The sequence below is a fragment of the Mustela putorius genome, unplaced genomic scaffold (assembly GCF_011764305.1).
Source record: "Mustela putorius furo isolate JIRA1106 unplaced genomic scaffold, ASM1176430v1.1 tig00003853_pilon_pilon_pilon, whole genome shotgun sequence".
Lineage (NCBI taxonomy): Eukaryota > Metazoa > Chordata > Mammalia > Carnivora > Mustelidae > Mustela > Mustela putorius.
The window spans coordinates 2131856-2153757 of NW_025422005.1; the positions used below are offsets into that span (position 1 = coordinate 2131856).

The 21902-nt window shown below is 62.7% G+C and overlaps 2 protein-coding genes and 1 long non-coding RNA gene across 13 annotated transcripts in view; 1 reads left to right on the top strand and 2 right to left on the bottom strand.

Annotated features, from left to right (window-relative positions):
- CEP104 (centrosomal protein 104) overlaps positions 1-6950 on the bottom strand; it is a 34146-nt gene extending 27196 nt beyond the window's left edge. For 2 of the 5 annotated variants that reach the window (XM_045063608.1, XM_045063607.1), the window contains exons 1-3: positions 6736-6949; positions 2854-2979; positions 88-261 (exon numbers count right to left, since the gene is read on the bottom strand). In XM_045063608.1, coding sequence (XP_044919543.1) covers positions 88-261; positions 2854-2966 — 287 coding nt within the window. In that variant the 5' untranslated portion in view covers positions 2967-2979; positions 6736-6949. Of the gene's footprint in view, positions 1-87; positions 262-2853; positions 2980-6735 lie in introns of all 5 variants that reach the window. The other 3 variants (XM_045063611.1, XM_045063609.1, XM_045063610.1) reach the window with 2 other exon arrangements.
- Positions 6951-7417: 467 nt separating this feature from the next.
- On the top strand, positions 7418-20207 carry DFFB (DNA fragmentation factor subunit beta). 7 transcript variants are annotated; one of them, XR_006601628.1, is made up of 8 exons: positions 7418-7550; positions 8387-8513; positions 12078-12266; positions 13044-13123; positions 13400-13570; positions 15284-15384; positions 17578-17670; positions 18946-19080. XR_006601628.1 is itself a non-coding variant. In XM_045063616.1 (8 exons), exons 1-7 carry the CDS (start codon positions 7428-7430, stop codon positions 17644-17646), a joined length of 930 nt encoding a protein of 309 aa, XP_044919551.1. In that variant the 5' UTR covers positions 7418-7427; the 3' UTR covers positions 17647-17670; positions 18946-19080. The 7 variants fall into 7 exon arrangements, 4 of the variants coding, with proteins under 4 accessions (XP_044919551.1, XP_044919550.1, XP_044919548.1 ...); XR_006601626.1 differs by lacking the exon at positions 17578-17670 and adding an exon at positions 18570-18854 and having other exon boundaries at positions 18946-19077; XR_006601627.1 differs by lacking the exon at positions 18946-19080 and adding an exon at positions 18367-18479.
- On the bottom strand, positions 14945-18370 carry LOC123387290. The gene is made up of 2 exons (XR_006601634.1): positions 18136-18370; positions 14945-15885 (listed from the first exon to the last, which is right to left on the bottom strand). It is a non-coding gene; the product is annotated as an uncharacterized LOC123387290 (long non-coding RNA).
- Positions 20208-21902: the final 1695 nt, after the last annotated feature.

Consider the following 21902-nt stretch of genomic DNA (forward strand, 5'->3'; position numbering starts at 1 on the left):
ACGGCACAGGCGGGCCCTTCGCTCCCGCCGCTCGCACATGCAGCGTCGGGTTAAGAGTTCCCGTCACGAGCCTTCCGTGTCACCTACCCGAGTCTCCGGAACCGCTCGGCCTGGTAGGGCACGAAGTACTCGGGCAGGCTCTCGCTGACGTAGAACTCCACCTTGCTCGCGATCATGTACTGGTGGGCCAGCAGCTGCAGCTTCCTGATCCGACACCTCTCCACCATCTGAAGAACGATTTCTTGTGGAAACTGGCAAAACCTGAAAGCAAACACGTGGGGTCTCTCGCAGTCCGCGCGGGCTCCCAGCAGCGTGCACGGCGCCCCGCACGCCGCCTGGCCGTCTGCAGGGGCCGAAGCTCCCATTCGAAGTGGATCTGCCTGCCCCCCCCCCCCCCGAGGGAATCAAGCTTTTGGCAGCTGGAAAATGGTCTGAAATGAACGGTCTGCAATGACCTTCAGCACGAGACAGACACACCGTGTTAAGTGGCTATAGTGGTGGGAAGGGCAGAGCCAAAGCGCTCCGTGCAGGAACCCACGGTTCCGGAAAGCCACTTGCTCAGGGACTCCGAGCGGGGGTGTCTACTGCGCGAGCTCAGGGGTCTGCAGGAGAAGCCCGCGCTGTCCACGGGCGAGCTAGTTTCGCCTCCTAAGTGACAGAGCACATTAGCAGCCTGCATGAGAACGGGCTGGACAGCCAAAGCGTTGGCTGCAGGAGCTGCTCATGGCTGAGCCGCAGAGCCCAGCGCCCACACGGCGGCTGCTACGCGTGTCGAGCTGGCAAGCGCTGCGTTGTTAGAAGAGTAGGGTGCTGAAGGCCCTGGGAGGCGAGCCGCAAAGGACAGAACAGCTGCAAAGGGCCCAGCGGCCTCGTGGGGGAGTCCACTCCAGCCCACTGGCCAGGCTCCCTCTCCCTCCGCCACCTTTCCCAGCGGCCCCCGCCTCCACCGAGAAAACGAGAAAACGGGCCTCGAATGGGGCTGCCTTCACTGCTCCCCAAACGGACCAGCTTTCCTGCCGGTGCCCCATCCCCCGCTCACTCCCCTGGACGGCAGCAGAGCCTGCCTACCCCCACCGGGGCTTTTCCCTCCCCATCACGCCCATCAACACACAAACACACTCTAGAAACCCCACTTTAGGAAAGCCCTCCTGTGAGCCCACACCCCTCTCAGTCCCATGCCAGCACTTGCTTGCCCTGGCAAAACCTGCGCTGTTCTGTCATGCACCCCCTCCCCAGCCCTCTCCAGGGCACTTGGCCTGTATCTCCACAGCTTACTCTTGCCAAGGCCACCGCTGCGCCCCACGATGCTGTGTGCAGGTGTACTTCCTGGTCCCGGCTTCACGCAGCCCACAGGCCTGAGCCCGTACGACGTCTGTCCAGGCCTGCACTGCTCCTGGGCTGGGTTCCAGGCTCCTTCCCCTCCCTACACTGACCCTGGCTTTAAAAACCTCCTGCTTGTCTAGGAACCTCAACTAGACCCCAGGTCCAGGCCCATCACTCAGCTGGTGACTGCCATCTCCGTGCGGACACCTGAGGGGCACGGGGTGTGACAGAAAAACAAACTCCTGGCACCAGCCACCCTCCTTCACCCGTGGCAGCCCGTCTCCTCATCCCCCTGCTTTGCCCACTGGGCAGTGGCCCCAACAGCCCCCGGGACCCTCTTCACCCACTGCTGCCCAGCGAGTCTCACAGCAGCACGACAGAGGAGAGGAGGGGAGAGCGCACGGGGACACCAGGCTGAGCGCAGGACGGTCTGTGCAGCCGCCGCGTCTAACCGGGAGTGCGCAGGGGTGCTGGGGGAGGGCATGCGGTGAGGAGGGGGTGGGTGAGCGCAGATCAAGTGGACTCTCACCCCAGAGGTGGGGCTGCCTGGAGTTATCAGAGGTGAAACGCTCCTAAGAGATGCGCCCGGGGCAGGAGGACAGTGAGGACAGGCTTGTGACACGAGCCTCCTCAGTCCCCACGGCGGTCAAGCGCAGCCCCAGGTGCATAAGGTATTTGCTGCCCTCGAATGCTGCCCAAGTCCGGTACGACCGCCGTTGAGGTCACTCCGGGCACGAAGACACTTATGGACCCCTCCAAAGTGGTTCAAAGAAAACCATGGACAAAATTTGGAAGTTGTATGTTTTTTAAGATCCTTCAAAAAATGGGTCTAGGACTGTGTTATTCAAATGTCATTTGAAGGGCTCAAGCATGCATCACAGCTGTCCTTCAGGGACACTAAGAGATGACAGGACGGTGGGGAACATGAGAGGCAGGGACTGGGAGGGACCACACCGGGATGGGGAGCCGGCCTCACGGGCAGGGAGCCCGAGCAGGCCCCTGGGCTCCTGAACACCCAGGACTCTACCCTTGGCGAAGACCGAAGACCTCTCAAAGAAGGCTTACTTTCAGAGAAGGCCACAGAGAGATACTAACTAGTATCCCGTTACTCAAGCCGGGGGCATTTGTAAAGGCATAGAAATATTCCAGATAATCGCTAGAAAGAGACGCTCTTGGTTGAAGTTTGGGGTTCACAAAATCTCACCCACAGGAGCACAGCTGTGACACCGGGGGGCCTGGCACAGAACGTGCATGGGACAGGAGGCCCAGTGAGCCGCCAGGGAAGCCGCCTAACAGCCGTGTGCAGTCCCTTCTCCCTGAACTCTGTGGCATATTTCTTAAGTGAAGGTCAGTTAATCTTTTAGGGATAAAGGCCCCCGAAATTTTCTTTAGAAACATATAAAGATGGAAACAACCCAGCCCATCACCGCACAGACAGCGTGCGGTTCTGAGGCCCGAGTTGAGACACAAAGCACAAGTCTTGGAGGAAGGCAGCCCGCCGCCCCGGCCCACGGTCCCAGCCTGGCCCACCTCGGTGACCTCCAGCCGCTGACGGTTGGCGCGTGGATCATTAGTTCCCGGGCGCTGAAGCCGTCTTCATGTCCAGAGGAGCTGACGACAACGAAGCCAATCTTGTGGGGCATCCTGGGCACTGGGCTGGGTACAGGACAGGAAAGACTTCTTTGAGACAGAGGAACCCGGGAACCTTTTACAACAAACACCGAATGTGTTGGCTCAGCCTTGCCCAGAGACAAAATCATCCCCAACACACCAGGATTTTCCCACTGCTTTGAAAAAAGCCAGATTTTTGGTTTGAGTGTTTCTCATAGGAGCCTCTACCTCTACTTAAGGTACCATTTATCTTGACTTTTTCCAAATGTCTGTCCTAAAAACTTGACCAGCGTTGTGGGTTGAATGGCATCCCCTCAAACAGGATGTAGTCCTAACTCCCACCACTGCGGGTACGAGCTTTGTCAGAAACACACGTAACGGGAGGAAGACGAGGTGGTGCGGGAGTAGGTGGGCCCCGCCAGGAAAGCAGGGGTCCGTCCGAGAGACACAGACAAGGAGACCAGCCCAGGGAACAGCCAGGACTGCGGTCCGCACCAGAAGGGGGGCGAGGCAGGCAGGACCCTCCCATGGAGCCTTTACAAAGAGCAGGCCCCGAGGACACCTGGAGAGCAGGTTTCTAGCCTCCGGAGCACAGTTCTGACGTTCTAAGGCGCCCACTTTGTGGCACTTTGTTAGGGCAAAACCGAAGAGTTTTGTTAAGATATAAGCACCAAGTTTTTTACGTTAGTTAAGAAATGACCGTAACCAGTGTGCTAACAAGTTACACCAAAATAAGGAGGAAAGGAGCAGTTTAATCAACAGCACGGTCGGTAGCTGCGGGATGCAAACGCGCGGCCGGAGCAGGGAGGGCGACTAGGGGAGCTCCGCGCCGGGGGAAGAGATGGGCACCCGCGGCCTGCGTGAGGCACTCAAACACCGGTCGGATGAATTTTCTATGTCATTGTTTGGCGAACCGCTCGGAGCGGAGCATCATTTTGAGGACGGAGGCTGTGACGGCCGGTTCAGCTGGGTCAGCACCCGTCCGGTCCGGGCTTGAGAACAGCACCTCAGTGGCAGCTTCCGCCGGCACCGCTCCCGGGCCGGGCCAGTCTGCGGGGTCCGCGTCCCACCTCAGCGGCTGGTTCAGGGGTGGGAGCGCGGGAGGAGGCCCCGAGCTAGACCCGTGTGGCTCCGCCCCCTGGACTCTGCTGGGGCTACAAGGGAACGAGAAGCCTTCTTCTTCTTCTTTTTTAAATAAGATTTTATTTATTTGACAGACAGAGACCACAAGCAGGCAGAGAGGCAGAGAGAGAGGAGGAAGCAGGCTCCCCGCTGAGCACGGAGCCCGATGCAGGACTTGACCTCAGGACCCTGGGATCATGACCTGAGCTGAAAGCAGAGGCTTTAACCCACTGAGCCACCCAGGTGCCCCGAGAAGCCTTCTTCCTGCTGAGGCTGGAGCTGTAGAGTATTTCTGGGGGGCTACTGGCGGCTACCGGGGGGGGGGTCTTGCCAGAGAGCAGGCTGACACGGGGAAACAGCTGCCTTGGGAACCCTGAGGTTCAGCCACATTTAAGGCCCAAATTACTTGTAAACTTCTGGTTATTTTCCAGTTCCTGAGCCAGTCAAATCCCCTTCAGCAAGCCAGTTTGGGCTAGCTTTACGTATCTGCAACAAGAAGAGCCCTCACTAAGACAGAAAATAAAGAATTTTCCAGCACCTTCTCTGGGATAGGCCATACCATCAACTGAAATCCTGAATAGCAGGGAACATAGAAACGTATCCTGTACGATTCTGCTTATCTTAATATCCCTGATGCCTGATCTAGAACGTTCCCTTCCATCCAGAACCTCCAACGACCTACACCAATAAATGAATTCCTGGCTGGTACCTGCCACGGCTTCTTCGAGCGTCTGAACAAAAGCATTACTAACAGAGTAACAGCCCGTTATTAAAGACGGTAATTCCTGACACAAGCGGGACAGTGTCACAGTAGAGCAGAGGAACGCGGGGGTAACCGCACGCAGAACATACAGGAAAGCAAGCACCGAGACGGACAGTGAGGCTGTCCGCAGGCGGGCTGCTGACCCGTGCTCCCAAGGGAACGGGATCTGTCCTCCACACCCGCAGCTCCTCCCAGAGCCGGCGCTTTCAGCCCAGACGTACCCTGCGTCTCCTCCTCCCCACGTCCACCCACCACGAGCCAAGTCCCCTCGGTCCTGCCTTTCAGATGACGGATTGTGACGGAGCCCACCGTCTTCTCTAGAGCATGACCACGACCGCGGCCAGGTCTCTGCACGGGGAGCCCCCCACCCCCATTGTCCCGGGTTCCCTCTCAAGCCCAAGCAGGGCCGGCCGCATCCGTGTCGTGACGCAGAGCTCCTGACGGGCTCCTGACGGGCTCCTGCCCAGCGCCGAAGGGCCGACTGTGTCCCAACCCACCTGCTCTCGGAATCCCCAAGGCCTGCCAACCTCACGTCTGTCTCTCTGCTCTGAGTTTCTCAAATCCTTCGATCGCCTTTAAGAGCAGGGCCCACTGCCCCCGGCCCACCTTGAAGTGAGTGGGCGTCTACTAATATTTTCAGCTGAAGGGGACGAGGTCTCTTGACATTCTAGAACCTGAAATACCACTCGAGACGCCCGCTCGCGTGTGGACACATTCTCTTACGCCCACTCTGGCTCGCAGGTGGTGCTACCTTTAAAGCACTTACCGTGCGCCGGGGACGGTCCTCAGCCCTAGACACCCGCTAAGACCTTCGTCACAGCTCTGACACAGGTCTGTTGTCACAGGACCCTAGAGATGTGGGAACGGAGGCCCAGGGAGGCCCTGCTCGGGGTGAAGGGCTGGGAAGCCCCGCAGGCACAGTGCCTTCAGCGGACTGGGAGCCAGGGTCTGATCCTGACCAAACACTCAGTCTAAGGTTCTCAGACTCAAAGCAGGACCTCTGAAGTCCCAACAGAGGCGTCCACGGATCGCGCCGCGAGAGCCTCCTGCCTCAAACAATTCAGTAACAGAGCTCGGGCATCTGGGAGCCCGGCAGGAGCCAGGCCTGGGCGCCGCAAGCACGACCTTTCTGCCTCGCTTCAAGCAGCCGGGAAGGGTTCCTCTCTGGCCGCCCTCTTCCAGAGCCCTGCCACCCCGGACCCCAGGGTCCCTTTCGGGAGAGCCTCGGGAGTGTTGCAGGCCGCTGGCCCGGCCCGAAGGACACCGCCGTCGGACTATAAAAATCACCACTGACATGTTGGGAAAAATCAAAGCTCTGGCAGACTCAGCCATTAGCAAGCGGCCGGCAAGCTGCTGCCCGCGACGTCCTGGCTGCCCTGCTCGGCCCTGCTCGGCCCTGCGCCCACCGACGGGGCCCAAGGCTTCCCTCGCGCAGGCAGCGGGCGCCGGTCAGTCACGTACCAGGACGCGGCACCCACGGATCAAGCCCGAACACCCCCGCGTCCACGCTTCTCTTTGCGGAGGCCCGAGCGGGACACGAGCGGATACCGTCGGTCAGTGGCCGCCGAGCCCGGCGAGACGGGGCCGCCGCAGGGCGTGCGGGAGGGGCCGGACCCGCACCGGGCGGGGTCTGGGCCAGCGGAACGCGGGGGTCCGGACGCGCCGAGCCGACCCGACGCTGACCGCGGCGCCCGCTGGAGGCCTCGGCACAGCGGACCTGCGGCTGCGCGGGGCGGCGCCCGCCCCCGGCCGGGCTCCCGGCCCCGGCTCCGGCCCGCGCCCCCGGCCCAGCCCCCGGCCCCGACTCCGCCGGCCGCGCCCACCCCGCCGGCCGCGCATCCCGGGTCCGCGCATCCCGGGTCCGCGCATCCCGGGGCCGCGCCTCCCGGGTCCGCGCGCGGCCGGGGTCCGGGTACCTGTCAGGACCGAAGGCCTGCCCGGACCTCGGCGCCTGCACCGTCCCAGGGCCCTTCGCCGCCCCTCGGCAGCGCCTGCCGGAGCTCAGGAGGCGCCTCCTCCGCCGTCCTGTACCCCCGAGCCGCAGCGGTGGCCGCGGACGAGCAGCCCCGGCCTCCCGCGCCCAGCGCCAGGGCCGCCGGCGCCGCTCTCATGACAACCGGGCCAGCCCGGCCCGGCCGCGCCTGCGCACAAGGCGGAGCCGCGCCTCCGTTTCCCCGGACCTTCTGGGAAATGGAGTCTCTAGGGGACAGCGCCTGCGCACAAGGCGAGGCCGCGCTTCCGTTTCCCCGGACCTTCTGGGAAATGGAGTCTCTGGGGGACGGCGCCTGCGCACAAGGCGGAGCCGCGCCTCCGTTTCCCCGGACCTTCTGGGAAATGGAGTCTCTAGGGGACGGCGCCTGCGCACAAGGCGGAGCCGCGCCTCCGTTTCCCCGGACCTTCTGGGAAATGGAGTCTCTGGGGGACGGCGCCTGCGCACAAGGCGAGGCCGCGCCTCCGCGCTCCCTGGCCTTCTGGGTAATGGAGTTTCCGGGGCACTCCGCGCGCCCTCGGTCCCGGCAGCAGAGGCCCCAGGTCGCGGGACCCCCGCCGCTCGGCTGATCTCTGCGGCGTGCGCGCGGACCCGCCGGCGGGGTCGGAGGCCCCGAGGATGTCTGCGGCGTCCCGGAGGCCCAAGACGTTCAAGCTGCGGGCCCTGCACGGCCCCCAGAAGGTCGGGGTGGCGGGGAGCAGCTGCCAGGACGTGCTGCGGAAGGGCTGCCTCCTCCTGCAGGTGCCCGCGCGGGGGGACGCGGGGGCGGGGGCCGTGCGGGGGCCGTGGCCTGGGGGCGCGTCCCCGCCCCTGAGCCCGCTGCGCGGCGGTGCGTGGGGGCTCCCGGGGCCGCGCCTCCCGCCGCGGGCCGCGACGACGAGGGGGGCGGCGGCGGCTCTGCCCGAGGGTCTCGGCGCGCTCCCCGCGCGCGCCTGCTCGTCCGCCGCGTGCGCCTGCGCGGGCCTCAGTTTCCCCCTCCGCAGCGGGCGGGGCGGAGCTGCGGGCCCCCGAGAGGCCTCCCGGCGCCCCGGTCCCCGCGGGTTCGCCCGTCGCTCTGCCGGCCCCGACCGCCGCGGTTCTCCCGGCCGGCCCCGGACCGCCGCGGCGCGCGGGTGGGTGTGCGCGGCGCTGCCGGCCTGGAGCCGACCGCTTGCCGGTGTCCGCCCGCGGCCCCGAGTCCCTTCCCGGAGGAGCCGACCCGCGCCGTGGCCGCCGAGGAAGCGGGGTGCGCCGAGCGCGTGTGGCCGACGCCCGGGGGTGCGTCCTGCTGACGCGGTGCCCGCGGGCGAGTGGGGGCCTCGGGCCTTGTTCTCGGAAACAGCCTGGGGTTCGGGCCTCGGGCGCTCCTGTCCAGAGAGCGAGCGTGGCGAGTCCCGCACGGCGCCCCCGCCGTGATCCACGGCCCCGTGGCTTGTGCGTCGGAGCGACCCGCACGCAGGGTGTCTGCTTCCGCGCTCCGCCGGGTCTCCGCCTGCCGGTGGCATGTGCGCGGCGGCCCTTCGGGGCCTGGGGGAGCGCGGCGCACGGAACGGCCCCCGGGACCCGCCACCGAAGCCTCCCGCCCTGCGTCCCCGCAGCTCCCTGTCGCCGGCTCCCGCCTGTGCCTGTACGAAGACGGCACGGAGCTGACCGCTGATGACTTCTGGAGCGTCCCCGACGGCTCGGAGCTGGTGCTTCTCAGCGCGGGCCAGACCTGGCAAGGCTGTAAGTGGCGCGGATGCGGGAGCGTGGCAGGGAAGCCGGACTGGCCTTGCAGGTGCTGGGGGGCGGGGGGCGCGGACACCGACCTGCCGGGGGTCTTCCCGCACAGAACTCGGAAGGGGGAGCCCCCAGCATCAGGGAGAGCTGCCGCTCCTCTTGTCCAGGAACCCCGTTGTCCAGTTGGGTGTTTCAGGTGACCTTTCTTCTTTTTGACATTATTTAAATTTTATGTTCATTTGACTGTCCTAGTAACTCCCAAGGGCAGAAGGGAGGGACTGGCGGGCTGGGGCCTGCGCTGCTTTGCCAGTGAGGCCCACCGGAGAGAGGGGCCGTATTCCCCGCAGACTGGCCAGCCGTTCAGTTCCTAGGGAAGGGGTGGTCGCTGGGGCTGTGCCCGGTGTCTGGTCTGTGTTGGTGTTTGCCAGTGTGCCCCCCTGCCAGCAAAGTTCTCCCGCTCGCTGCCCCTTTGTAACCACGCCTGCCCCTCCCAGCCCTGCTGTCCCTCCTCTTGGCAAGCACTGACGTGTTCTTGTCTCTGTAACATTGTCATTTCGAGAACATGAAGGAAATGGAATCACACGGTGTGTGATCATTTGAGATGGGCTTTTCTCACTCTGCAGTAAGCCCCTGAGAGCGAGCGTCCACGTGCCGTGAGTTCCGGTGGACCGTTGCGTGGCGCTCCGTGTCGCGGCTGGGCCTGTTTGTTTACCCGTTTGCCAGCTGAGAGACGTTTTGCTTTCCAGTTTGGGGCTATTACGTATGAAGCCTGCGTGGCCAGTCACGTACAGGTTTTTGTGTGGACACCCGTTTGCATTCCTTCGGAATACAAGTCAGGAGTACAGGGGCTGGGTCATGGCATAAGTGTGCATTTAATTTTTCAAGACGACAGTGTCCGCTCTCATCACTTCTCTGTAACATCGCACTGGAGGTTTTATACACCCAAAACCCAACTTGGAACGAGTGCCCTAAACATGAAATTAAGGGAACAATTATATCCACAATAGTATCAAAAAGAGTAAAATATTTAGGAATAAATGTAACAAAAGAAGTGCAACACTTCTGTTCTGAAGCGTATAAAACATTGTTGCAAGAAAAGGATTTAAATCCATGGGAAAATACAGTGTGTTTATGGGTCAGAAAGTTTGACCCCATTAAGACGTCAGCACTCCCCAGACTGGTCTGCAAGTCGTCCCGGCCCCTCGAGGAACTCCGGCTCGTTCCTTTGCAGAAATCAACAAGCTGATTCTAATCCATGATTCATATGTAATTTCAAGGGACTCAGAATAGCCAGAACATTCTTGAGAAAGAACACAGGAGGAGCCTCACACTTCCTAATTTAAAAACTTACTACAAAGCAGTGGTAGTCGAGACACGGGATTGAAAGATGGTCCGGAAATGAACTGATGTGTCTGTGATCAGCTGAAGGTGCCAGGGGTGCCAAGACCGTCCGCTGCGACAAGAATCCCCCCTTTACCAGATGTCGCCGGGACTGTGGGACACCCACATGCCGAAGAGTGGGCCTGACCCTCGCCTGGCACCATACACAAAAATCAACTCAAGATAGGTGAGTGACCTCAGTGCAAGAACTAGAAATCTAAAACCCTCAGAAGAAAACAGGGCAGTCACTGTTCATGACCTTGAACTTGACTAAGGGTTCTTACACGTGACACGAGACACGTGAACACCCAGAGGAAAAAAGTAGATACATTTGACTTCAGAATGCAAGACTTTTGTGGCCCCATCAAGGCGGTGAAAAGATCACCTGCAGGATTGGAGAAATGAGCAAATCACGTATCTGGTAACGGGCTTGTACCAGAGTAAATGAAGTCCTCCGGCCCATCGGCCAAGGGAAACCCAGTTTAAAATCGGGCAGACGTTGTGAGTAGACATTTCTCCAAGGAAGATACTCCGATGGCAAACAAGCACATAGCAAGATGCTCCACAGTGTTCGCCCCCCGGGAAATGCAGACTGCACCGAGGGGGGCACCCTACACCCCACGGGGCTGGGCACGGGCTGCTGAGCACCTGGAGGGACTGGGATGCTTGCCCGTTGCTGGAGGGCGTGAGGCGGTGCCGCCGCCCTGGGGGATGGGCTCACCATGGTCCCCCGATGATCCAGCAGAGTCAGCTGTGACCCCGCGGCCCCACTTCTAGCGTGCACCCCAGAGGACCGAAAGCGCAAGTTCACGGGAAAACTGGCGCACGGTGGTTATTAGATGCTTTACTCATCGTGGCCAAAAGGTGTAGCCCCAGATAGCGCCCCCGAGAGACAGTTAGGGGGAGTGTGGTGTGTTCCCACGGTGGAGTATGTAACCTTTGCCTGTTTTTCGAGGACTAGGAGACACGGGGTTGTGCCTCTCACATGGTGGATTGTGAGGGGCGGGGACCCGTCTCAATGAAGTGGTTTTGTTCAAACAGAGGAACGGACTGTTGCAGAGCGGCGGCCCCTGTCCCGTGTCCCGCTTCGGGCGGTGTGGCTGTCTCCCGTGCAGCCACCCCGATGGGTGTGCAGAGCTGTCTCCGCGCGGGCGACTTTGCGCTCCTGTGGGACGTGCAGTTGGCTCCTTCCCTGAGCTAGTCGGCCGTCTGGCTGTCCTCTCTGGGGAAGTGTCTCTGTGCATTTGTCTTTGGTCCGTCTTCTCACTGGAGTTTGCAACTATTGTGTTTTGGTCTTTTCCCACCGTGTGTTCTGGATGCGTGGTGGGAGGCGTGTGGCTCATGGGCGTTTCCCGCCGCGCTGTCGCTGGTCTTTGCAGCCCGGAGCAGGCTCCTTCACGGAGCGCAGGTTTTCCGTTTTGACGAAGCCCACGTTCTCTGCGCTTTCCTCTTGTGCTCATGCTCTCCGTGAAGTCCAGAAACTTCTCTCCAAGCCCTCATGCTGGGAGCGTTTCTCTGCAGTCTTTCTGCAGCAGCGGCTGTGGTCCAGGATTTTTTTTTCTTTAGCCCATCAAGGGTGGGTGATACCGGTTGATTGTGGTGCACCGAACAGCCTCTGGTTCCCGGCGCAACGCTGCTGGGCGGGGCGCGTCTTAGTTCCCTGTGCTGCCGTCTCTGCTGGCCGAGGCGTCTCCGAGGCTCTTGGTAGACTTGGGTGCCCCACGTGCTCAGTGCTTGCTCCGCAGAGAGCAGGGGTGTGAGCAGGGGTGTGAGCAGGGGTGAGAGCAGGGATGAGAGCAGGGGTGTGAGCCAGGGGTGAGAGCAGGGGTGTGAGCAGGGGTGTGAGCAGGGGTGTGTGGGAGGCCCCCCGGGGCAGCGCCGTGGCGGGGAGACCCAGGGGGAGGTCTAGAAGGAAGCCCAAGGACGTGGGAGGTTTTGTGTAGGGAGACAAGGGCAGCCACTCGCTTGGCGTGGCTCCCGCCAGATCCGACCTCGCACCACCTGCAGGGCAGGTGCACAGGCCCAGGCGTGGGCAGCGGCTCGCCGGTGTCTGGGCAAGGACTGGGACCCAGGACATCTCTGAGGCTGGGCAGTCCCAGCAGCGAGGCGGGGCTGGACGGCCGGCAGCTCCGTGTCTCCCCAACACCGTGCTCGAGGGCTGCGGGCTTTTCTGTCCTCTTCTGTCTGCAGACGTGAGTGACCTCCGTCGCCTCCTCAGCGCCTTCCACAAGCCGCATGAGGGGCTGATCCAGGCCGCGCGGCAGCTGCTGTCGGACGAGCAGGCCCCGCTGCGGCAGAAGCTGCTGGCCGACCTCCTGCACACCGTCAGCGAGAACATCGCGGCCGAGACCAGGGCCGAGGACCCGCCGTGGTTCGAAGGTAGCTGGGGGTTGGGGGTTGGGGGTCGGGGGGTGGGTGGGCTCAGAGCCCCGCACAGGGGGGACTGGATCCCCACTGCAGCTCCCGGGCCGGGGCCTTGCTGGGCTCCCCTGCTCTCACAGCCCTGGGGCTGGCCTTTCTATTTCGGAACTCTGGGGACGTGTGCGCAACATGAAGTTTTCCGTGTTAACCCGTGTGAGTGTGTAGTTTCTGGGGGTTGGGTACGTTCACCTTGGCGAGCAGCCGTCATCACCGTCTGTCTCCAGAACTTTCTCAGGTTCCTCCACTGTAGACACTGTCCCCCACGTCTGCCCCGGTGCCCGCGCTTGCTCGCTTTGTCTCTGATCTGATCCTCCTTGGGCCTCACTCGCGGTCACACAGCGGGTGTCCTCGGCCTGGCTGGTCTCACTCTGCACCGGCCCTCAAGGCCACGTGTGCTGTCCCCATGTGTCCCAGGCTCGCTCCTTCAGGCTGGCTCACATTCTGCTGCGTGCCTGGACCCCATTTGCTGTTCTGTCACTGGCCTGTGGGCGGGTTGGAGCAGCCCCAGGAGTCTGCAGCCCTGTGCATGAGGGGGCTGTGGGGCAGGAGCAGCAGGCCCTCGGTGGCGTCCAGATGCCCACACGGGGGTCTGGGGATCCCCTCCCCAGGCAAAGAGAACCGGAGCCTGCGAGCAGGACACGTTTCTCAGACGAGGCCAGCGGTGCCCACAGGCTGCCGCCGGGAGGGCAGGGCCGCGGATCCCGGAGTGGTTGGGTCTCCTCTCGATCCTGGCAGGTTTGGAGTCTCGGTTCAGGACTAAGTCTGGGTACCTGAGGTACAGCTGTGAGAGCCGGATCCGGAGCTACCTGAGAGAGGTGGGGTGCGGGGGGAGTGGGGCGTGCAGGGGTGCGGGCATGTGGGGCACAGGGTGTGGGGGGTGTGGAGTGCATGGGGCACAGGGTACGGGGTGCGAGGGGTGCAGGGGGCACAGGGTGTGCAGGTGTGGGCATATGGGGCGTGGGGTGCGGGTGCTGGGGCACGGGGTATGCAGGTGGACGGGGGACACGGGGCGGGGGCGGTGAAGCCCCCCCCAACTGTGGGCTTTGGGGTGTCATGTGTCAGCATCCAGCAGGGTCCCCGGTTTCTTCCAGGTGAGCTCTTACGCCTCTGTGGTCAGCGTGGAGGCCCAGGAGGAGTACTCCCGCATCGTGGCCGTCATGGGCCGGGAGCTCAGGGCGGCGCAGTACCACGGCACCTACTTCGACAGAGGCGCCAAGGCCGGCCACCGGCTCTGCACGCCAGAGGGCTGGTTCTGCTGCCAGGTGCGCCCAGGGTCCCGGGGCTGCCCAGGCGGCAGCTGCACCCGCCCTCCCCTGGCTTCCCTCCGGGCATCTCAGCCACTGCTCTCCAACTTCAATGGCATCGGAACCCCTTTCCCTGCCTGACGGCTGTCGCACCACACCCCATTTCCCGGCCCTGCTGCTGGTCCAGCAGCCCTTCCGACAGCCTCCCCGGCCCTGCCGCTGCTCTGGGCCCTCCTTTGAGAACCACTGATGGGGCTGGGAGTGCACGGCTGCGTCCCGAGTGGAGGCCTCTCTTTGGCTCCCGTTGGGAGAGGGGGGATGGGTGCATAAAGACAGTTCCCAGCTTCTGAAACCACTTTCTAGGTGGCAGCTCAGATTTTAGGATTTGCGGCCAGACATGACCTGGGCTGGGGCGGGGGCGTGTCACAGCAGCCAGAAGCAGCATCTGGGCCTCTTCCCGGAGACCCGGAGAAATTGCAGAGGCACCACTTTCCAGTAGGGGCTACTGAGCAGGGTCACGAGTCTGGGGCTTGGAGCTAGGGGCTCTGCAAGGACGGGCGGGGACTCCTGGCCGCTGGGCTCCGGCGAGTACCTGGGCCCCTTTGCGTTTCCAGCACAATCTCTTCCCCCTGCTGGTGGCTGGAGGGTACACAGCCGGCCCTGGAGGCAGGCGCGGCCTCCCGGCCTCCCTCCCACAGACGGGCTCCCCGTGCTTCTGCCTAGGCAGTTGCTTGTGCGGGTGATGGGCCCTGACTAGCAGAACACTGCTGCTTCCAGCCAGCTGTGTGTGGGGCTCCGAATGACCTCAGGTCCTCTCCGGGGGCCTCACCTGAGCTCAGGTGCTCCACGGGGGAGGAGCAGAGACGAAAGGCTTCACCCTGTCCTCGTCGGGAGGCCTGAGGCCCAAGGTCTGTATGTGAGCGAGGACAGTGGGTGTGGAGCTGGGAGCTGTGCAGGCCTTTGGGGGACAGGCCAGCCCTGGGTGGGGCAAGCTGGGGGCTTCAGGGTGGAGGTGATGCTTTAAAGCCGGGTTAAACGAGACAGTAGGAGAGGACAAGTGACCCTGTGAGGCAACAGGGGTGGGGGAGTGGGGGCTGTGGGCTCTGTTGGGAGCCGCAAGCCGTGGGGTGACGATCCTAGGATGGTGGGGGGCGCGGGTGCCATGGCCTCTGGCGTGTGCTCAGCCGACATCTGTGAAGGAGTGACTGAAGATGGGGCATGGCCAGGAGCGCCGACAGACTGCCACAGGCACACCGACGCCGGGCAGTCCAGACTATTCGACGTCTGACGTTCCTCACAATGGCAGGAGCTTGACAATATGACAATACCTTGTCCCTTGGCCAACGCGGAGTGTCATACTAAGGGTCACGAGGGAAAAGGGACCTTCCCAAAGACGGTGCTTTTTAAATTTATTTGTTTAGCTAGTTGACGGACAAGGAAAGAGAGCGCAGAAGCAGGGGGAGCAGCAGAGAGAGAGAGGGGGAAGCAGGCTCCCCGCTGAGCAGGGAGCCTGATGCGGGGCTCGATCCCAGGACCCTGGGATCACGATCTGAGCCGAAGGCAGATGCTTAACGACCGAGCCCCCCAGGTGCCCCTAAAGGCACCCCCAGGCAGCAGCCGCCTACTAGGACTGAATCCTCCTGGTGGGCCTTTTCAGCCCCTCCAGCTTGACGTGAGACCAGAGGGTGAGTGCTGAGCTCACTCTGTCGACCGTGTTCTCTTGTGACCTAGGGCCCTTTCGACGTGGACGCCTGTGCATCCAAACACTCCATCAATCCCTACGGTAACAGGGAGAGCCGTGTCCTCTTCAGCACGTGGAACCTGGACCACATGTGAGTACGGCTTTCGGAGGGGTCAGGACTGTTGTTGAGAACTGCGTTCGCGGACCCCAAGAGCACCTGCTGGGGCCTGTCCCTGCCATGGTGTCCGTGGCTGGCCGGCTGCCTCGTGTTTGCTGTGCTCAGCTCCTGGGTTACGGGCCCTGCCGTGTCCTGGGTGTGCCGGCTGAGCGGGGTGCCAGCTGTGCGCTCCTGACCTGCGGGGATCGGTGTCCTTTCCCGTGAGGGGCTCTGACGGGTTGGCCCAGATCCCCATCCACGCCGTGGGACCTGGCACATGTCCCCTGTGTCTCGTCCAGCTCCCATCTGTGGGGCCCAGAAGGCGCTGTCCTGCATTGCACTCGGTTGCTGTGGGAGGGGGTCTCTCCACCTCCATCAGGACGAGCCCAGAGCGGGGGCTCCGATGCAGCGGGGGCTCCGATGCAGTGTGCAGGGCGTCCCTGCTTCCGCCTGGAGAGCGAAGGCCGCAGATTGTTCTGTGTGGAGGAGCTCGTTCTAAGAAAAGGGCAGAAATAGAATTGTGTTCTCTTAGGGGAGACACTTTCCTGGAATATAGTGACGGCCTTGTCTCTCCTTGTTGAAGACCGAGGTCTTCCCGTGCCCTTCAAGGAGACGGCCCCCCTTTACCGAGTGCACAGGGGACGTTGGGGGCACAGTGGAGGCCGCCTTCCTGCCCTTGGGGATCCACCCGTTCCGCCCCCAGGAATTGCTCCTCTGACCTTTGTCCGTGCCCTTCTGACAGCTGTTGCTGCGGCGGGTCCCTGGGGTCTGAGTTGGAGAAGGGACGAGCGCGGTCCCTCGTGGGGACACCACACCGCGCCTCCGCAGCCTCCCGGACCCTCACAGGATGCGCCTACAGCTCGGGGGCGTGTGTCTTCCGGTGCAGAGCGGTGCCCGCGTTCCCGGGCCGGTAGGCGTGTGTGGTCTGAGTTTCCACGTTACAACGCAGCCTGGGGCGAGCCTGGCGCGGGACAGGCCTGCGTGGTCTCCCGTTCCGGGCCGTGGCGGGGCGGGCCGTGGGCAGGCGGCACACGCGCTCTGGGGACTGGTCAGGAAGCCGATTCTCGGGTCCCGCCTGCAATTCCCCGGGCTCCGGGGACTGGGGTGCACATCGGGGGGAGAAGGGCCGTCCTGGTGCCTGGGCCACTGGGTGAGCGCCCCTCTAGGGAGGGTGCAGGGTCTCACCCCTTCTGACAGGCACCGAGCGCCTAAAGATGACGTGCGCCTCTCCAGCTCATCGGCTGCTCCTTTCTGTGACTCGCTGCGGTGTGTGGACATGGGTGGTGGGCTCGGTCCCGGGTTTAAGGGGTGGGACCAGCCAGCCTGGAGCAGAGGGCAGGCCAGGCGGCAGAGGCGGGAGCACTGTCCCCCAACACCGTGGCTTCGAGCATGTTTTCTCAGTAAATATGGCTCATAGGCCTTCCAGCAGGCCGGCGGCTTCCCTGCGCATCTGACCTCTGGGCTCCTTTCCGATTTCCGACGCCCGGTGTCCGTGCGGGTCCGTGGGCGGTCCGCGCTCTCCCGCCTGGGAAGACGGCCCTGTAGCCTGGACTGTCGCCTGCTTCTCTGGGGCATCAGGGTCCCCCTTCAGGCGTGGAAGGCGGACGGCACAGTCTCCGGGCGTCGGCTACTCTCTGCCTCTTCGGTGGCCGTGGTCCAGCACCTTTGTCCTTGACCGCAGAGCGTGTGCGGGCGCAGGCCTTTCCCTCTGTTCTGACTGGGACTCACCTTCTTTGTTCTGACATCCCCCAAAGGGGGTCTGTGCCCTCTGTGGGGAGGGGGCGGCGGGAACTCTGCACCCGGGGCTTTCCTGGACTCTACCCTGTGGGCCCCTGTCCTTGGCTGATTTTCACTTGCGTCCTCGTGACCGTAAACCTCGGCTGGGAGGCGGAGCCTGTCGCGCACTCTCAATCCTGTGGGTGGTCTCGGGAGCCCTGGGCCTTAGAGTTGGCGTCGGCAGAGAGGGTGGTCTCGGGAGCTCTCCCGAGTTGTCAGCTGTCTGTTTCAGAGGCTGTGGCCGGGTCTTTCTCGGGGGTCCTTGCCCACTGCCGTGCGCTCCTCGTGATGTCGGTGTGTCTGGGTTCCGAGTTTCCTGTCAGCGGGATTGTTTTTTGTAGATGTTCTGTGTGCGCTGGCGTGTCCTGTCCCCACAGAGTGGTTTTGCCTTTGTTTCTGCCGCATACCCAGAGCTTTCAGTGGCTCCGAAACCACGGAGTATTGACTTCCTGCTTGGCTCCCACACGAGCGGCGGCGTGAGGTCGGACTGTGTGTCCCTGAAGGGTGAGCCGAGGGTCCTGGCTTTCTGGGTGACTGGAAATGCTTGTGTTGTTGTGCTCCTGCATCCTGTCCCCCGCTGCCTGCCCCTTGGGAACCCCCCAACCCCACGTGGGTCAGGCTCAGCTGTGTGGCTCCAGCAGATGCCTGACATGCCCCTGGTCACCGAGGCCTGTTCCCTGGGGAGGAAGCCCGGCCCCCAGGCTGCCCTCCAGCCAGCACAGCCACAAGAGTTTCAGGATCAGCGGGAACCCGGCCACACCCACCCCCACAAGCCCCGGTGGTGGGGCTGGGGATGCCACAGTAGGTGGCCGATGTGGTGGCTTTTTCTCCCTCCCCAGAGCCCGGGGCTCCCCGCCACTCCCCTTCCCGCACTCACGACTGCAGTGGGGTCTCAGTCCCACCTCCCGGCTCTCCCCTTTGGCCCCATTTTGGACCGTGGCCCTGGTGCACTGCAGGGTGGTGGCTTACCCTGCGGGTCAGGTGTGGACGTCTCTGTTTCTGGCAGTGGGGCCCCCTCTTTCTTGTGATCTCGAGTATCCACTTCTTCCCTTGTGTTTGGCGTTTCTCTGTGCTGCGGGACACGGGTCTGTGCAGTTGGTCCGCCAGCGTCCCTCCTCATCAGCCCGCAGGCTTCCGTACTTGCTAGTGTGCGGGCCTTGAATGGCTGGTTTGTAAGTGAAACAGTTTTATGCCAAGCAGCATGGACACACACAGCATGAGGTTGGAGCTGGACAGACATTCGGCCCTTCTCCCAACGCTCTCCAGGGAGGACGAGGGGAAGCTTTACTTCTGGGGTTCTGGCAGGCAGGCGCTCGCTCCGGCAGCACCGTGAGGACGGGCATTGGTGGGGACCGAGGCCACCGGGATCTACCCCTTCCTCTCCTCCTTCCCGGGACTTAAAGAGGTCGTGGTCCCAGCCGTCCTGCGGGAGACAAGCCAGGCTGCCGCTTCTAGGCCGGGCCAGCGTGCGTGGCTGTGTGCGGTGGTGCCCCAGTGGACCGTCCCCCTGTTCTCCTGCTGACGGCGAGATGAGGTGTCCCTGCCATGCTGCTCCTCCGGGGTGTTTCCAAGTGTGGCTCCTTGTGAATTCTGAACCGTCGCACTTGTGTCTGTCCCGTGAGCCCCCACGCTGGTTGCTGGCTCGGCCGCGGTTGCTGGCTCGGCCGCGGTGGCCGAGGAGAAGCCAGGTGAACTGTCTCTGCACTGCTGTGACGGATGTCCTGGCAGGGGCCGCGGAGGGCGCTGGCGCCCCGTGACCGGCTCTCCCTCACTATGCAGAATCGAGAAGAAGCGCACGGTCGTCCCCACGCTGGCGGAAGCCGTGACAGCGCGAGACGGCAGGGAAGTGGCCTGGGAGTACTTTTACGACCTACTCTTCACCTCGGAGAACCTGAAGCTGGTCCACATCGCCTGCCATAAGAAAACTACCCACAAGCTCAGCTGCGACCCACGCAGGCTCTACAGACCGCGGACAAAGCCGAAGAGGCGGCGACCGGCCCGCAGGGGCCAGTGACAGGCGTGACGGGCGGCCGCGCCTCCTCCCCGGGTGCGATGCCCGTTGTTTGTGTTCTTGTCACTGCGTGGCTCCTGGAGACTTCAGAGGTCCCCGCTACGTCTCTGAAGCGGGTTTTGCACTGCTGAGCTCCAGTGCCAGAGGACCTGTTGCCGCACAGCCAGGACACGTGTGGGTGGGCAGGAACGAGGCATCGTCCTCAGCTCGAGCCCCGCCGCCCCAATGGCCCCACTGCCGTGCACACACAGAGTGGCCTCCCCACTGGCCCGGAGTCAGGCCAGACGTGGCTGCGCTGGCCTGAGGGACAAGTGGTCTGTGTCCGCGCTCGGCAGGACCGGCGCTCCCGCGACACATGCAGAGCTCTGCCCTCTCGGCTTTTCTGATTGCTCCCAAGGGTTGCAGCCCATTTGGGGTAAAACGTTTGAATTCGGTAAAGCACGTGCAAGGACTGTCATTTCTGGTGGCAGAGAGTGGGAGACCCTCCAGCATGTCTTCGTAGGGGAAGGGCTGACTGTGGTCTGGTGCCGGAGCACAGGACATTGCTGTTCTTGTCAATCAGAAATGGTCAGGCATCTTCCCCGTCGACACGCTGGTATGTTTCTGTGCGGAAACAGGGGGCCGTGTGGCAGGGCACAAGGCGCTCAGTGGCTTCCCCACGTGGACCGTGACCTGATCTTATAACCGCCTTTGTGTGTGTCACACGTGCGTGTTTCTGCACACGGGAGTCTGTGAGGAAACGTGCCTTCTGGACAGTAACCCTGGAGATGTGGTGGGGGTGCTCCAGATTAGAAAGGGCTAATTTTCTAAATCTTGTGTTTTGTAAAACCTGAAGTTTTTGAAATAAGCACTTATTTCATAATTTTTTAAAATTGACTTCTTAAAGTCCTGCAGATTGTAATACCTGAATTTTTACTTTTGTATAATTGTAAAAACCAACAAAGATTTTTCAGAAGTGACCCATCGAAAGTTGGCACTCTCTGGGAATGATAAGGATGAAAATAAAGGGTCAGTGATTTTGAAAAAACGACACACGTCATTGCATTTTCTTTACTGAAACAGGTGTCAGGACGAGCCAGCCCCGTGCGGGCACCGAGCACGTGCTGTTCAGCTGGCCGCTCGGGGAAGCGCACAGGCGGGGGTGCCGGAAAGCCTGCCTGGCCCTTGTCTGCCTGTCGAGCTGTCCTGTGGCCCCTCCTTCCCCAGCCCAGCAGCAGTGCGAGGGCCTCCTGCCGGGCTAGGATCTGAGATCTGATATGCTGGGACTTCTGCTGCCACCCGCACGGCCCTCTGTGAGCTCCTGCTCACCCTCTTGATGGGCACTTACGTCCCCTCGGGAGGCAGGACTCGGAAATCCAGTCTTCGGCTTGGAGCAGCAGCTGCAGGGCTGCCGCGGTTGCCGTGTGGTTGAGTTTGCTTGTGTTGGGGCCTGCAGCCTGGGTGCCGGGTTCAGATGGGAGGCAGGGGGGTCATCACCTGGTGGTTAGGGGACCCTGAGGCTCCCAGGTGAGTCGGTGGCTCAACCTCTTGGCAAAATAGGGGTTCATTGTTTTCAACCAAAGAAGGGAGGGAAAACTCTAGGAGCTGGGAGTGTAGGGTCCCTGCTGTGGGTGTGTGACTGTGGTGACATCGGGGCGCCGGGTCCCTGGTGCTGGCAGGGCCTCCACTCGCCGCGGGCTCTTGGGCCAGGCTGCCGAGGGAGGAGCTCCAGGCCGCGGTCCTGCAGGCGCCTCTGGCAGCTGGGATGGGCAGCGGCCGTGCAGAGTCCAGGGTCAGGGCTGAAGGAGCCCAGTGAGGGGTGCGAGCAAGGCAGGGGCTGAGGAGGTGAGACCGGGGACAGCGGGGGGCATTTCAGTCCCAGGTGGGCACTCCAAGCCTGTGTGACTGACCCCAGTAGGGCCCGGGTGAGCTTCTCGGGTGCCTGGAGGATGAAGCCTGCGTCCGTGCTGCCCCGAGAACCACTGTAGGAGGCTGTTCCTCTGGCATTTTCCCTGCGGGTGGCTTCCCTGTGATAAACGGGACTGTGAGCATCGTGGCTTCTCTCCTGAGTCCTAGGGGAGTGGGTCTGAGGGTCCCCTGCACAACGGGCGCTGGGGACAGCGTGGCAGGACGGCTCTCCTAGTTCCGACACTGCTCCCCCAGCCACGGGCACGTCATCGTGCGAAGACCAACGTTCGAGTGTTTCTAGAAATTCATAGGGTTAAATTGAGCTGCTGTTATTACTAAGTCAGAAATGTGTTACCGGCGGGGGGTCCCTTCCAAGACCCCCAGTGGCTGCCTGTGCGGCTGGTCCCGAGCCCTTCACTGCCAGCCCCGTCCTGTACACACCCCTGAGGTCACCTGGAACCGGGACCGAGGCACAGGAGGGAACGAGCAGTCACAGTGAGGCGCGGCCGTGAGGTTAGAGGTCCGCGGCCTCGAGCTCTCCTGGGCCTGCGCTTGCCCTTCTCCCGGGACGGGGACGGGAGGATGCGCACGTGACGGCCCTGAGCGGCATGGGCAGACGACAGCGTGGGCAGGCGACGGCGTCGGGCTGCTTCGGATCTTCTGACGAAGCGTCCCAGGAGGACCCTGGCTTCCGCCCGGCGGCGGAGCGTGGGTAACTAGAACCACGGGCGAGGGACCAGGGTGCGGGCGCAGCTCCAGAGGAGACGTCACGTGTTGCACGGTTCGGTCCCCGTCGTCCTGAGCTGGAGGCAGCTTTTCTCCTGGCGTTGGTCACGGG

Bases quoted from the DNA above. Each gene is read 5' to 3' on its own strand.
- DFFB (XM_045063613.1), top strand. From the start codon at position 7,428: ATGTCTGCGGCGTCCCGGAGGCCCAAGACGTTCAAGCTGCGGGCCCTG. The intron at 7,551-8,386 runs GTGCCCGCGCGG...GCGTCCCCGCAG, and splicing joins AGGGCTGCCTCCTCCTGCAG to CTCCCTGTCGCCGGCTCCCG. The intron at 13,571-15,283 runs GTGCGCCCAGGG...CTTGTGACCTAG, and splicing joins AGGGCTGGTTCTGCTGCCAG to GGCCCTTTCGACGTGGACGC.